General features: G+C 46.6%; 1 protein-coding gene across 6 annotated transcripts in view; it reads right to left on the bottom strand.

Annotated features, from left to right (window-relative positions):
* Window positions 1–16,467, bottom strand: part of rbm18 (RNA binding motif protein 18) — a 30,260-nt gene that overhangs the window by 11,727 nt on the left and 2,066 nt on the right. For 3 of the 6 annotated variants that reach the window (XM_063210471.1, XM_063210470.1, XM_063210472.1), the window contains exons 2-4: window positions 16,169–16,285; window positions 13,105–13,276; window positions 1,607–1,733 (exon numbers count right to left, since the gene is read on the bottom strand). In XM_063210471.1, the coding sequence (XP_063066541.1) occupies window positions 1,607–1,733; window positions 13,105–13,276; window positions 16,169–16,247 (378 nt within the window). In that variant the 5' untranslated portion in view covers window positions 16,248–16,285. The remainder of the gene's footprint in view (window positions 1–1,606; window positions 1,734–13,104; window positions 13,277–16,168; window positions 16,286–16,467) is intronic. The other 3 variants (XM_063210474.1, XM_063210473.1, XM_063210475.1) reach the window with 1 other exon arrangement.

The following is a 16,467-nucleotide window of genomic DNA, read 5'->3' on the forward strand; positions in this document are numbered from 1 at the left end:
TTGGCCTTTTATCATTGCTGATGTCAAAGATATGCGTAGTCTAGCCACATTCTTCACAGCTGCAGCTCATGATTTATCAAACATTTATTTTTATCAGTTACACTCCGCTGTCTGATATGTCCATTGAGACTGACCACCAGTCATCCAACATGTAGACATAGTCTAAACAGCGATGTTTACACACATACTGCTCACATAAATCAATACGACAATGGTCCTTAATCCTTTTTCAATTATGCCTGTGCTTCCATGGTCTATGCCGTGGCGTGCTGCTTAGATCAAAGTCGTATTAAGCAGTAATACTCTTATGGGTGTGATTACAACACTTGTAGTGTGATATTACATACGTACTAGTTGAAAAACCATGTAATATCATACAATTTGTGTCGTGATAACATCCGTAAGAATACTTCTAGTTTATACAACTCTGGCTTAGACCTTACTTCACTAAAGCATGGTCCAGCTAAAGTGCAAGTGTGCCGGGCAGCGATACCCAAGCTGTGCCAGCCTGGTGCATTCATCCGATTCCCATCCACTCATTCATACCTTTTGAGAAATAGTCAAAGCCCTGATGTGAACTCATCCCCCGTGTTTGTTTTTCAACGGCAGTGTGTACTTGTTTCCAAGAAACAGTCAACATTTCCAATCAGTTTTAGCAGCCCACTGACAGCCCCACTGATTACAGCCGAGCGTCCAGTCCAGTGATGGATAAAACTGTTGGCAATGTGTGCTGCGCTGTAGTGAGTGAGCGCAAGGATGACTGCAATACGCTACACACAGTGTTGCAGTAGTCCAGCAGTTTTGCCTCTTTTGTGTGAAATTTTGACAAAACAGTAACCCCCTGGGTTGAACTTGAACTTGAACTTGATTTAACACCTTGTCAGAATGTCAGAGCACCACACATGGTGTCCTATGGTGTTGTGTGTTGCAGTGACCAGTGGTGTCGTTCAGGGGTGTCACCAGGGCCCCATGTATATAGGGGGCTCACACACACAGTGCGATGTATGAAAATATATGGCTGGGGGGGTCCATTGGAGCTGATTGTACAAAGGGCCCAAAACTTGCTGCTAAAAGGGGGACTTGACTTATTACTTCAGTAATTAAAGTGATACTGTCCCATTTTTGGAAATAAGCTTATTTTACACATCCCCTTGAGTTAAATAAAATGGTTTTACCGTTCTCTTGTACTTTCAACCGTTTTCTGGCTATGGCAGTGCAAATTTTACCTCCATGCTAGCAGTTAACATTGAGTCCTATGAGCCCAGCTCGCGGCTGACTGGTCTCATAGGACTCAATATTAACTGTTAGCTTGGAGGTAAAATGTGCACTGCCATAACTAGAAAACGGTCCGAAGTACAGGAGAAAGGTAAGAGCCTATTATTTAACTCAAGGGGAGGTGTAAAATAAGCTTATTTCCAAAAATGGGACAGTATCACTTTAAGTCTTGCCTCTTTGGTGAGGAAATTGACAAAACAGTGGCACCTTCGCTCACCCAGACCAAATATCACCACAGAACATCGTAAACACCAATACTCTATATTACATTTTAATTAGGCCCAATATACTGTATTAAAGTATACGTTAGTGAATTTAAGTCTCGTCTTGCCTCTTTGGTGTGGAAGTTGACAAAGCAGTATCCCCTGGGCTGGCCCTCCAGTGGCCCCGACTTGTGGAACAGGAAGTCAAACTGCTTCACCTTGCCAAACTTCTCCAGCAGCTTCACCAGGTGGTACCTGCAACACACACACACACACACACACGCACGCACGCACGCACGCACGCACACACACACACACACACACACACACACACCTTAGAACAGTGTTTCTCAAACTGTGGGCGGAGGCCTGAATGTATTCCAAGTGGGCTTTGAAATAATTTTCTAAAAATCAAAATAGTATTTGTGTGTGTTGCTGTGTTGTTGACTATTTACTTGAGTTTTACTGCCTATTGGGTCAGAGGTGATGGTGGGCCCCAACCATCTGTGAACATTTCAAATGGGCCGTTAATTGGAAAAGGTTGGAATATAACAGTAGAATATAACAGTATTACATTAGAATTACATTACATAATATTCACCTGCAACAAAATAGTAATCCCTATAAGCTTACAGCACAGCCTGGCTTGTGTGTGTGCACGTCATCACTCCAAGAGCTATTCCTTTCTGTTGGAGGAAAGAATTTACACATTGAAACAATCGTGCTCGCTTGGCATGGGAAATCTACGCTAATTTCCATGTGTACACTACACTACACTACACTAACACTACACACAGACACACACGGGTCAGCTTGGTAGCACGAGATAGGAAGTGTTTATTTATTTCAGAGCTCCTATGAGATCACGAAAACAATCTTTCAACGTACGTATATAAACCACATGACTCGCAGGGCCGGTGAGGTCTCTCTGGAGATGGGATCGTCTGATAATGCCATTATCACGCCGCGCTGTCAGCTGACGGCTAATTAGGACGACAGCTCTCTTTACACCTTTTTGACCGCCGTAAATCTTTTATTCACACAATGCAGAGGATACGGCGAGCAGGACAATGAGAAAATAAAAAAGAGGAAGCAAGAATTTCCCCCCCGAGCTTTAATTCAAGAAAAGGAACACGGGACGGGACGACTCGTCGTCACACAAGCAAAGCGTGTAAGCTAGGTTCAAACAGGAGCCAACCAAGCACCAACCAGCCAATGGCAGTCGTGGGAAATCGCGTGTGTTCGGTCTTTCACCCCACAAGTCGAAGCATTGGGGGAAACCAGAAATGGTCTCTCTCTCTTTATTTTGACGGTGTGTGTGTGTGTGCCCGCGCATGTGTGTGTGTGTGTCTGTGGGTGTGGGTGTGTGTGTGTGTGTGCATGCGTGTGTGTGTTCCTAAACATGTCTGGGACTGGACAACCTGTGTTGTTTGTATGTGCCTGTATGTCTGTGTGCATGTTGGACACTTCCCGAGCAACACAGCAGGGGTCGATCTGGCTGGTACATTACAGAGGAGGAGGCCGCTCTGGCTTCAAAGGCCATAACGCATATCTCCACCGACCATTCACAAAAACAAACAAAAAAAACCCTGCATAGCGACCGATGCGGCCAGGAAACGGTTAAAAAAGATGCAACAGGATAGAACCCTTAACAAAGAGATACGGTGCAGCACCGCTCCGACAAGGAGTCAGGGTTTCCCACCTACTGTATGCATAATGGAATCTGTTAGGATGCAGTGTGATGAAGCGGTCCGCACACTGGGTATTAACTCCAAAAATACTTTATTTCATATTTACATACGGCAACCTTTCGATTCCAACAGAGGGATCTTCCTCAGGATCGAAACGTTGTATGTAAATATGAAATAAAGTATTTTTGGAGTTAATACCCAGTGTTCGGACCGCTTCATCACACTACTTACCACTTTTTGTCTGGCACCTGGATTAATAATAATAATAATAATAATAATTGTATTTGTATAGCACTGTGTCATACAAGGCATGTAACTCAAAGTGCTTAACAAATGGGAAAAAAACATTGTTAGAGATAGATTTAAAAGGAGAGGTATAGAGGAGAGGCAGAAAAAGCAGGAAGGCAGAGGAAGAAGAGATAGACAGAGAATGTAGAGTCATAAGGTCAACGTAGGTTAGGACCAGGATTCTTAGATGTGTAAGGTCCATAGTGGCTGGGCCTATCATAAGTCATAGATAGTCACACAGAGATTGGGCGCTCAGGTGCGGCCCCTGGTGGCATCAGCGGTGAGGAAAAACTCCCTTTCGCTTGATTCATAGTTTGTAAGGGGAAAAAAAAAAGCTCAATGAGGTCTGAGAAAGAAGACCCCCTATAGTCAGGAAAGAAACCTCAGGCAGATGACCCAGCGGCCACCTAGGGGGAGCCCCCTGCCAGGGCTGGATTGCGAGTAGTAAGGGCGCTGCGGCGGCTGGGGACACTATGACGCCTTGGCAGCTAGGAGTTGGCAAGGATGAAGAGGTGGGTCTTCAGCTGCTTCTTAAAGGAGTCGACGGAGGTGGCTGATCGGATCTCGATGGGGAGGGCGTTCCATCTCTTGGGCGCATAGCAGGCAAACGCGCGTCGCCGATCTTCTTCTGCGGGGGGGTGGGGGGCCTTAGCAGCTTGGCATCAGTGGACCTGAGAGCTCGAGCAGGGGCATAAAAAGAGGGGCATGTCTGAGATATAGCTAGGGGCAAGTCATTTAATGCTTTTTAAATACTGTGAGCAGAATCTTAAAGTCGATTCTGTATGAGACAGGTAACCAGTGCAGGTCTGCCAAGACAGGAGAGATGTGCTCTCTCATTCTGGTTCTTGTTAGGATTCTTGCCGCAGAATTTTGAATGAGTTGCAATTTGTCAATTAATTTTTTATGGGAGACCAGAGAAGAGAGCATTGCAGTAGTCTATCTACTGGTGACAAAGGCATGGAATAAGTTTCTCAGCGTCTTGTCGGGGGGCCAAGCCGCGCACTTTGTTGACATTTCTAAGATGGAAAAAAAGCAGATTTTGTTATCTTGTTGATGTTGAGGCTCAAAGCTCAAATCCGAGTCTATGACCACACCTAGGCTAGTAAACCTTATCTTTAATGTGTATGCTTAGGTCACCTAGGCTTGAGTGGAGTTTTTCCACGTTTTTTCTTAGGCCCAATGAGCAACACTTCAGTTTTATCTTCATTTAATTTTAGGAAGTTACTGTTCATCCAATCTGTAATGGCAGACATGCATTTAGTCAAGGCATGAATGGCAGTGGTTTGGCTAGGCTCGACAGAGATATATAGTTGAGTGTCATCGGCATAGCTATGAAAATCAACATTGTGCTATCTGATGATGGAGCCCAGGGGCAACATATAGAGAGAGAAGAGGAGAGGGCCCAAGCAACTACCCTGAGCAAACTCCAAAAGGCACATCATACTTGTTGGAGACGTATTCTCGATGGTGACAAAAAACTGTCTTCCTGTAATATATGTTTTGAAACCACTCTAAGACGTGACCGGACAAGCCTACCAAGATTCAAGGCGGTCAATTAGTATGTTGTGGTCTATCGTGTCAAAGGCGGCACTGAGGTCGAGGAGGATAAGTGCTGAAAACTTTGTTTGCGGGCAGTGTTGAGCCTAAGATCACTTATTATTTTGGTTAGTGCTGTTTCGGTGCTATGGTTGGCTCTAAAGCCTGATTGGAATTTTTCCAAGATATAATTCCCAGCCAGATGTTGATTAAAGCTGTTTAAATACAACTTTTTTCTAGTTACCTTGCTTATAAAGGGGAGGTTTGATATAGGTCTGTAGTTATTTAAATAATTCTGATCTAAATTTTGTCTTTTTTAGGAGTGGCTTTACCATGGCTGTTTTGAATGAGCTTGGAAAAATGCCTGTAAGCATAGAGGTGTTAACAATTTGCAGTAAAGGTGCTGCTAAGCAACCAAGTACGTTTTTTAGCAGATATGTGGGGATCGCGTCAAGGCTGCAGGTAGACTGCTTACTTTCCCTGACTATTTTACAGAGGTCGTCCTCTGTAATTGGACAAAACTTTTTGGAAGCTCTCAGGTCTCCTAGGGGGGTTTAACCCTCCCCTCGGTGTATCGCCTGAGTGGGCGACAGAGGTTGCTGCGTTTCCACCTTGGATGCCTTCTCTAATGTCGGCAATCTTTTTATTAAAAAAATCTAGCAAATTCCTCGCACTTGGCATGTGATGCTGCATTTAGGTTGTTATTGCTATGTGTTGGATTAAGCAGGTGGTCAATAGTGGAAAAAAGAACTTTCGCATTATGCTGGTTGTCTGTTATGATTTTGGAAAAATATGCTTTTCTCTCTGAGCGTACCGCATTATTGTAGGAGGAGATCTCATCCCTAAGGGATTGTCTGTGGACTTCTAATTTAGTTTTCCTCCAAAGACGCTCGGTTACTCTGCATTTTCTTTTTAAGGCTCTAAGTGAGTCATTCATCCAAGGTGAATACCTAGCTCTGGTTCTTGTCGTCGTTCTAATTGGAGCTATGTTATCTAGAATTCCTCTTAAGTTGTTGTTGAAGCTATCAACCATTTCATCAGGTGTGCAGTGAAGCACTGCATGTTGAATTACTACTTGTGGATGTGCGCACCCCAACTTCCAAACACATCTGTTATGATGCACTCGATAGGCTTGCGGATAAGATAACAGTCCACGATTGTAAGGCATGCCATACAATTTTCCTGAGATACAGTGCCTTTGCATGGCATATGACCCAATAGAGGGAATACAGAAAGGCATATGAGCTGGAAAACGCTGCTTACAGGCATAATCAGTCAGACTGGCCGCAGTTTTTGTGTGTGTGTTTGTGTGTAAGCGTGTGCGTGTGAGCATGTGTTTGTGTGTCTGTGTGCGTGTGTGTGGCTAGAATGTAAGAAAGAAAGATGGCACTGATCAGACAACAATCACGCAGCAGGGCCTAGTGGAGTGACAGGGCAGAGCTGTGAAGAGCAGAGCCCTAGTTACATTCTCAGGAGTGGGCGTCTGGGGCTAACCCACCATTCTTCGAAAGTGGCCATACTTACACTTACTGTTCGAGAAATGACAATATCTGTCTGAGTGAGTGGGGGAAAAAAAGAGAAAGGATCACTTGCTACCTGCAGTGCTTCCCTTCACTATAAGAGCATTCAACCATACCAAGCTGCTCACTCACACATGATACGTATGCAAGATGAGCCGAGCACTATCGTTTGATCCATCACGCACTCTAAGTAAAATTACAATCAGGAGAAATATATAGCCTAATTCAGGCCGATTCAGCTCTGTCTGGGCCATTTTCACAAGTAGGCTTCCCATTGAAATTAAAACACAATGCATCTCGTGCATGTCTCTCGTCGTAGCAGGATGCCTCCATCTCTCGCAAAAACACGCCCGCGGGATTCTCGAGGTTCTCGAGACGCTGAATGCTGATTGCAAAGGCAATTTTCCTTTTCAAATTTTGCTCTAATTACCCTTGCTTTAGAGTGACAAAACTCCCTGCTTGTGGCTGTCTTGTGCATTCAACCATGATAAGATGTTTCTCGAAAGCAATCCAACAAAGTTTCTTACGCGAAACTTGTGTTCTTCACAAGAAACAACAAGACAAGAGATCCTAGAACTGAATAAGCTCACACTACTTTTCTTAATATCCTTTGGGATGAATAATATAATACCTATTTTTCCCCCCAGATATTTTTATAAGCTTGGTGCCTTTATTTCAGATAGAGCAGTTAAGACCAACAAAAAGAAAGTAAAAGAGAGAGGAGCTGGGGCTGGGAAATGACTGGCTGATAGATGCATTACGTTCATTATGTCTAACTGTTAAATCAAGTCTCGAGTTTGTCTTTTGTCTCAGACTTGTAAAAATGTTATCCTTTACCTGACATGTTTCAACAGTGTAACTTCCGTCTTCATCAGAGGGTGACCCTTGATTTTAAAGCACATCACGAATCAATATCCATGTGACCATCTGATGAAGACGGAAGTTACACCGTCGAAACAAAAGAAAAACTCGTGACTTGACTGAGGCTGGATTCGAACCTGGGTCCCCGAGGGCAAGTTGCATATCCATGGTATGGTGCATTAGCGTCATGCACCAGAACACCCCCATGAATAGTACTTCCACTCCATTACTACTACTTCAAATGATACGCTACTACCAGCCCTACAAAAAGCCCAATGCTACTGAATCAGACTCCATGAAAACATTCATAACGGGATTTGAGCATTAGGCTAATTGTCTAAGACAAGTCCATGAAACTCAGCAGCTGCGGCCTACTACCACCACCCAAGTAAATGATGTCCTCGAACGGTTACTAACCATCACATCTTTCATCTGACAATGTGGAGATTCACGCATCTGCAGCACTTAATGGGATGAGGTCAATGGCAAGGAATGTTTCTGTTCACTCCCTTTTCTGCCATGCAACACCTAGCACACACGCACAGACACACACACACACACAGTCTTCCTCATTCACCTTTATGTGTCTCACACGCGTGCGAACGCACACACACACAAACAGTCACACACACAAGCACACACACTCTAATACACTTGCACTCCCTCGGTTGCTTGCTCGTCGTTGCGTGTCTGCTCCAATTGGTTTTGGAAAAAGGGGAGCCGGGAGCAGCCCCGAACATGAAGCTGCAGATGAAGAGCTGCAGAGATGCGTGTCCACGGCAACCATTCGAGAGCAGCCTAGCATGCAGCCCGTGCGTAGGCCGAGGCAGACCCACGTCTCTCTCTCTCTCTCTCTCTCTCTCTCTCTCTCTCTCTCTCTACGTTGGTCTGTCTTTCAGAAGGTCTCTCTCTCTTGCACTGTCTCATAGTCCATATCTCTGTCTTTCTGATTCTGATTCTCTCTCATTCTCTGTCTGTCTTTTTCAATATTTCTTGCACACACTCCGTCTGTCTCGTATCCCATCTCTCTCTCTCTCACCTGTCTGTCTGTCTGTCTGCCATTCTTAGGCTCTCTCACACTCTCTCCCCGTCTTCCGGATTCTCTCTTGCTTACTCTATCTCTCTCTCTCTCTGTCTCTCTCCGTCTGTCTGTCTGTCTCTTTTCTCCATCTCACTCTTTCACTCTTCACTATTAACCTTCTCTCCTCTTTGTATTGCTCCTCCGGCAATCATCTTACTGTCGGTCTCTCCCTCTGTTCTCTCCTCTCATCATCCATGCTCATTCTTTTCCATCCATAGCTCTGCTTCATTGCTGCTTAATATGCAGCCTGGAAGGCAGTGCACAGACAGCTCTCTTTTCACTCTCTCATTTCTCAGTCTCTTCTCACATTCACGGTCCTCCCTCCTTCCAATGCACCATCATGTAGTTCATTGGACTGCCTGGCATGGACAGGTAGATTCCCACATACAATTCTCGAACACTATTTTTTCTTCTTCCTCCTGTGTGTGTGCGTGTGTGTGCGTGCATCACTCCAAAACACTAATAACTCACTGGTCTAGCTGGCACGAATGGGCAGATTCAGACAGACACCTCCTTTGCTGCTGCTGATGTTGCTGCCATGTAAAGTACATGATCCGCACATCTTCAGAGCCGCTCGCAACAATGGGGAGGGAAGGCCAACGCCAAGAAAAACAAGTGAAGGAAGACAGCAGCACACTGACAGCTCCTCCAGTGGTAAATCATCTCGTTGCTTTGACAGGAGACGAGTCGAGGAGAACGCAGAATGGCATTAACGGCAAACCATCCATTTCACAGTTTCACAGCCACAGGTGAAACTGAACTGGTAGCTTTTTGCGTCAGAGCTTCGCACCATGACGGATCTCTATACAAACTTTCTTGGCTGCGGGGAAACACCACAGACATTGGAGACACCAGTAGACACCAGGTCGACAATGATATTATGCTCAAAAGATGTACAGCAGTTGTCACGACATGCTGAACTTTGGCATTCTTCTAACGAAACAAGCTTTCGTAACTGTGTTTCTTTTGTCATTTTTCATCTTATTGTGAATGCACTACTGTAACTGGCATTTGGATCAAATAATTGGCATATCTATGAGGGCTGCTGGAAAGACGCTTCATCTGTTTCTATGCATTATGCTGTATCTCGACCTCTGTGCATATGAGGGATTCCTGGACGTCAGGTACAGTAGATAAAGAATGAACATCTACAGTAGGAGTGGGCTGAAAAGCACTGTCAGACAGTACCTTGATGTGGTATGACAACAGTTAGCCTTGTGCGTAGTGCACTGCCAAAGCTTAAAGTTTGCTTACTTTGCCTTTGAGCCATTTGAGTAATTTACCCATCAGAAGTACCGTTGGGCCATAACTAATCCTACTATGCCACGCAAGCGCAAAAACCACAGACTCCTTGCCAAGGCTTCAGCAATAACTCCACATAAAAGGGCAGGTATGCCATGTCATGTCATCAAGGAATTCCAGCCGCAATCATGTTTTTGCTTTTTACTACTCAAAGTAAAAAAAATATCCGACTGTATATTTTATTCTAAGACGGGACCACTTATCAGTGAATGAAAAGGAGTGTGAATTTAATGTCTGTGGCTAATGAATTGTAGTTTTGGCTATTCGATTGCTGCCATTTGTGCCAAGGGTCCTCGTGATGGTGAGGCATCATTCCCCTAAATAACCACATGAAGGAAATGCCAGGGAGTGTAAGGACGGAGGATGGATGCCGCGGATGTGCCAAGTGTAACCATTAAAAGCTACACTCCCTCACCCACAACCCACCCTCAAACCATTGGAATTAGCCTTGTTTTACCTATGCAAAACCAATCAAGGCCGTTTCTGTCTGAGGTAGACCAATTCAATCTCAACCAGGTGTACATTTTCAACCCTGGGGATCCCGTCCATACAACGGTTTAACAAAGCTTTCATACATCAATGTCAACTGAATACAGTATGTGAGCTTTGCCTGGAGGAAATTACTGCCTGTAGGTGATTTGCCTGAAGGAAAGACTAAATGTATCAAGTGTCTTTAGCGCGTATTGAAGCGGTGCCAGGCAGTTTTTGGAGCATTTCGCAATGTTTGCAATATTCATTAGGGGTCGTCAGCCAGATTTGCACGTGGGGTTTTCTACCCACGGAGCAAAGAAGCAGTTGGGAGAATCACAGTTCGCCTGTTCATAATGACTCATGTTGTCAACATCGACTGACTTGCAAAGGTGATTAATTCACCTAGTCTCCCTTAAGCAACCATATAAAAAAAAAACCTTCCAAAAAGGTGACTGCAAAGGAAGTGTACAAGCCCATGCAACTCAAACAGAGTAATAGAGAGCATAGTTAGAGACTCCTTTTGTTTGTTTGAAAGTGACTTTTGGCCCAGAGCGTTGCATGTGTACGAGTACTAGTGTGTGTGTGTGTGTGTATGTGTGTGTGTGTGTGTGTGTGTCAGAGGAGACAGAAGCTGCGGGGATGCCTGGCATGGCATTGCTTTATTGTTTTGCACCGGTTTGAGCCGAGCCGAGGGGGTTTATTTTTAATTCGGGAAAAGGTTCGACCCTGCAGGCTAAGAACTGGGGGTTCTCGCATCGACACTTAATGCCTTCCCCTCCAATCCCCTCCCCTCCCTGGGGCCCTGCTGTTGTGTGTGGGGACCAGGGAACAAGTTCTCACTTTCCCAGCCTCCACCCCTCACAGCTCTGGCTCTGGCCGGACCGGGCCACCGGCTCTGGGGTCTTCCTGAACGTGCGGCAGATTGAGGAATTGATAGTGGCCCGATATACCACGTCGAGAGAGAGAGAGAGAGACAGAGAGAGAGAGAGAGAGAGAATAGCGACAGGAGGACAACTCCTCCTTGGCCCCACAATACCCTTCTCCAGGGGACCATTAAGAGCCCTGCAGGCCTTGGAGGAAGAGGACAAGAGGAGGGAGGAGGGAGGAGGGAGGGAGTGAGGGAAGGGTCTGAAAACGAGCATAAGCATTATATATCTTTTGGCTTCATGCGTTAAAGTGGAGGTGGGGTGTTCTTGTTATGGTGTGAGTGTATGCAGCAGCCAAGTACTGACTGACGCAAGTAGAGCGCCGGTACAAGTGTACCTCTCTGGAGAAAAACAGGTAGCACCAGCGCCCTTCCGACTTCTGCTGACCTACACAGGTCTCCGATCAGGTGGTGCACTAGAAACTTAACCAGCTGTTCTGTCCAACAGCCCAAGGGGAGGTAGTTCAATTTTGTAGGAATTCATCTTGGAACGGGAATTACCTTTACGTCACCTCATTTGTCTGATGACAAATTGTCTACTTCCCATAAATGTATTGCAATTTTTTTTTTGAATTCTTCACCGCATCACATGGCTGACTGAGCTGTATGACAATTTTAAAGGAATTTTTATCACGCAGTTGCTTGTTCACACTCGCAGCCTTTTGTCTTAGCGGGTTGTTTTAATGACAACACTAACGCCATTGCTAAGACAACAAGCCATTGCTAACAACACAAAAAATTAGGCATTGGGCAGCGCATTGCTAGTAATTTCTAGTAAACTTCTCAGCAGTGACGTCAACAACAACAACAACAACAAGGGTCAGCGAGGGCAACCGTCCAACAAGCAAAAGAAAAAAAATATTTATTAAATAAATAAATAAATAAAAGTCTCCAGACATTTCCCTCATAGTCGTTACCTTTTCCTTCGGATGTGTCCTCCCATTCACTACTCCCTGAACCCCCCCACCCGCCCGGCCGTCCCCCTTACAACCCCTCCCCACACCTCTGGGCCCTGCTATACGCAACAAGACAATGCCGTGTTGTGGCTCAGGCCCAGTTTGAACACAAACAACCTGCCGGCCCGGCACATGCTAGATCCATCACCGGCCCAGAATGGCCCCCAGTGGGCCCTGGACGGGTCATGGTGTCAGGTCCTTATTACGACAGCAGCAGCACCACCATCATATAGGATGGGATGGGCCATGGTACGTGTCTCTGTGTGTGTGTGTGTGTGTGTGTGTGTGTGTGTGTGTGTGTGTGTGTGTGTGTGTGTGTGTGTGTGTGTGTGTGTGTGTGTGTGTGTATCATAGCGTGATGTGTACATGCGTTTGTGTATTAAAGCAAGTGTGTATGTGTTATGTATTGTGTATGTACTATGTATTGTATGTGTGTGTGTGTGTGTGATGCGTCTGTAAAACAGTGTATGTGCATGATGTGAATTTGTGTGTGTGTGTGTGTGTGTGTGATGCGTCTTTAAAACAGTGTATGTGCATGATGTGAATTTGTGTGTGTGTGTGTGTGTGTGTGTGTGTGTGTGTGTGTGTGTGTGTGTGTGTGTGTGTGTGCTCGTACAAAACAATGTTTGTGCACCTGCATGTGTGTGAAATGTGAATTGAAGTGTGTGTACGTACAGTGCGTGTATATTGCACACACATGTTGTTGTGGGAAGCCTGCCATGGGATAAGGACATTTTAATTGTTTCGAGGCTCCCGGAGGGCGTCAGCAAGTTCAAGATGAGCGGAAAAAGAAGAGGGAGCTAAATTAACGAGCTGTTCACACATACGTGTCGATAGACATAGATAAATGTACTAAAATAACACACGTGTACGCACAGACACACAGACACACACACACACGCGCACACGCACACACAGTATGTGTCGATAGACATAGATAAATTTACTAAAATAACACACACACGCACACACTCAGTGCAGTGAGATGCACTGACCTTGACTTGCACACACTGTGGCAGGCGCACCTGGAGATGATGTCAGTGACAGGGATGGTCAACAGCTCTCTTTCTCTCCCTCCCTCTCTCTCTCTCTTTCTCTCTCTCTCAGGTGAACTTTTCAGTTGCTTGACTGACATGCGTTTGTATGGCTGGAAGCAGGTGTCCACACCTGCACAGTATTAGAATATTGCCGTTGGCACGGAGATTCTCTCTCTCTCTCTCTCTCTCTCTCTCTCTCTCTCTCTCTCAAAAAAAAAATGCAGTGTTTGGAAACGGAGCTGCCATCCACTCTACATCAAGAAAGGACGACACACAGCCGTATGCAGCCAGACGTACTCTTGGAACGGGGCGTAGCGGAACGTCAAGGGCAGACAGGCCTTTGCCTCTTGATGACTCAGTCTCCCCTCGTTCTGGAAGGGTATCGCTACAAGGCGTAGTGAGGAGGACTGGCCTAGTAATGCTTGTTTTCCACAAAAAATTCAGTCATTTACAGCATCCCATCCATGCCAAGAAACTTGACAGAACATCTTGTTTTTTTGGGGGCTGGGATGAACGGAGGGAGGGAAGGAGGGAGGGGTAGAGCTGCTGAAAATAGTCCCAAGATGGATGACACAAAATAATGAAGTCACCCCAAAGTTAATCGCTCAGGTGGATGAATGACTCGTCGGGGGTTGAAAAACAGCAGCTTCATTTCTGTAAACAAAACAAGCTCGGGAGCGTTGCCATTCTGAGTCACACACACGCTAATAGCAAATGGGGCCCACATGGGTTTAATAATAAGATCTGCATATACCGATATATTTCTTTCAATGGATCTAAAGATAGCCATCCCCGCAGGCTTAAGGTGTTCCAGGCAGTGCACATGCACACACTTTTGGTCCTTCGAGACGGCAAATGATCAATTTCTGTCAATTCACAAGCCAGCACTAAACCTTTACCTCTTTCCCCCATTCTATCCCCCCCATCAATCTCACCACTGGCCAACCCAGTGCAGTCCTGTTCAGTCCAGTCCTGTAGTTTGTTAGCTCCAACGAAAAAAAAAAAAAAAAAACATTACAAAAGCATTTTACCTCACGCTGCAATTACCCGGCCCTCTATTATTCACTTAATTGGAATCTTTTGGCGAGAGGTGGAAAAAAGTAGGGGACAAAAAAAATAATAAAAACCTTCGGCGGTGCCTGTAGGTGAACACTGACCTCATTACCAAGATTTTTTTCTCTCTCTCCCGTGTGTGTGTGTGTGTGTATGTGTGTGTGTATTTATAGTGTGTGTGTGTGTGTGTGTGTGTGTGTGTGTGTGTGTGTGTGTGTGTGTGTCTCTGTGTGTGTGTGTGTGTGTGTGTGACTTCGTAAGTCGTGCAGAGGAGTGGAAAAGGGGGGTGAAGGGGCAGTGGATGAGTGTGGAACGCTGTATGAGGTGCAGGTGAGTAGATGTGGTGGTGGTGGTGGTGGGTGGAGGGGTGGGGGGGGGGGTGGGGTAAGTGGGTCCTGATGCTGGTAGTGGGGTGAGTTGCGGTGGTGGTGATGGTGGAACTACATATGAAGTGTACAGTAGTAGTGGTGGTGGTGGAAAGAGGGGTGGGGGTCAGTGGGTCCTCAGTGCAGGTAGTGGGATGAGTTGTGATGGTGGTTTGGGGGGGGGGGGGGGGGTGGGGGGGAGTGCAGGTAGTGGGGTCACTTGTGGTGGTGGTGGTGGTGGTGGTGGTGGCGCAAGTAGTGGGACGAGTTGTGGTGGTGGTTTGGGCGGGGGGGCAAGTAGTGAGATGAGTGGTAATGGTGATGGGTGTGCAGGTAGTGTGGTGACTTGCGGTGGGTGTGCAGACAGTGGTCCAAGATGTGGTGGTGGTGGTGGTGGTGCAGGTAGTCGGGTGACTTGTGGTGGTGGTGGTGGTGGGGTGAGGGTGGTAGTGGTGGTGGTGGTGGTTGTGCAGGTAGTGGGACGAGTTGCGGTGGTGGTGAGGTTCTGGTTTTGAAGACGGAGGGGGGGGGGCTTGACTACAACAAACACTCCCAGCGTAAGAACTAATTAATCTTCCCAATCACCAGCCCGTGGGCATTCACTGCTGTTTTCGTTCGAGCAGGTTATTTAAAGGAAAACAGAGAGGCAGAGAGCGAGGGGAAGGGAAGGAAACGTCTGTCTAGACGCCGGTGCAGGCAAGCTGTACATTTTCCAGAAGACCGCCAGCCACACAGGGTAATATCAACGTGTGCCATTTCTCTTTCTCTCTCGCTCTCTCTCTCTTTCTCTCCATCTCTCTCATGTTCACCAACCCCCTTCCCCAATTCATACATTCATACACACAGACTCAGTCTTGGACACATAACCCCCCCACCACCCCACCCTGCATCAACGCACACAGACACACACACGCACACACACACACACATACTGCACCTTCAACTGCAGTTACAGGTTGACACGAGTAAGCAGGCCAGGTGAGTGAGAAATGAGGGCAGCCATTCGGCAGAACAGATCTCCACGCCTGAGTGCCTCCCTTTCACACGCCCTCCAGTCGTCTGCTCATTCTCCAGCCAGCGACGCGCAGCGCAGCGCACGGCACGCATCATCAATCATGTGGGCAGGTCCACACGCCTGACTGCCAGGGGGCGGCTGCAGCGGCCGTAGCAGGCAGCAGGGGGTACAGGGTAGGGGGGACTGGGAGGGTAGCGGCGCTGAGGACTTGGGGGGGGGAGACTGGACGGACACACTGACTTTTTTGGAGCGGTGTGTGTGTGTGTGTGTGTGTGTGTGTGTGCGTGTGTATATTGTGTGTGTGCATGAGGGGGGGGGGGGTAGATGAGTTGCGTAGGACTGGGGATGGGGATGTGGATGGGACTTGGGGGGGGGTGCTTTCAGAGTGCACATGCGTGCATGTTTGCTTGAGTGTGTGTGTGTGCATGTGTGTTTTGTGTCTAAGTATGAGTGCGTATATTTTGAGTGTGTCCATGCGTGCATGTTTGAGTGTGTGTGTGCGTGTGTGCGTGTGTGTGCATGTGTTTGCAAGAGGGTGTTGTGGTGGGGGGTACCTCTGCTTGCCTAACTGTGACAAAACAAAACTCACTCTGTGATTTTGGGGTCGATGTTTCCAATCCACAGACGGTGTCCCTCGTGGGCCACGCTGTCCGACAGGATGGAGGCATTCTCCAAGGACTCTGACGCTGACGCAGACATCTGGCACCTGGGGACAGGCAAGGGAACAGGTCCCCGTCCACAATATCAAGCAATGCAACGCACCAGTAACCACTGTCAATGCATTATTGTGTAGGCTAACTGCCCAATCACAGTGGAAAGTCCAGGGGGACTGAAATGTTTCTTTTTTCTTTTTCTTCTTGCACCGTTCAGGGTAAGGCTCCTTTTAGA

This window comes from Engraulis encrasicolus, chromosome 11, assembly GCF_034702125.1.
Source record: "Engraulis encrasicolus isolate BLACKSEA-1 chromosome 11, IST_EnEncr_1.0, whole genome shotgun sequence".
Lineage (NCBI taxonomy): Eukaryota > Metazoa > Chordata > Actinopteri > Clupeiformes > Engraulidae > Engraulis > Engraulis encrasicolus.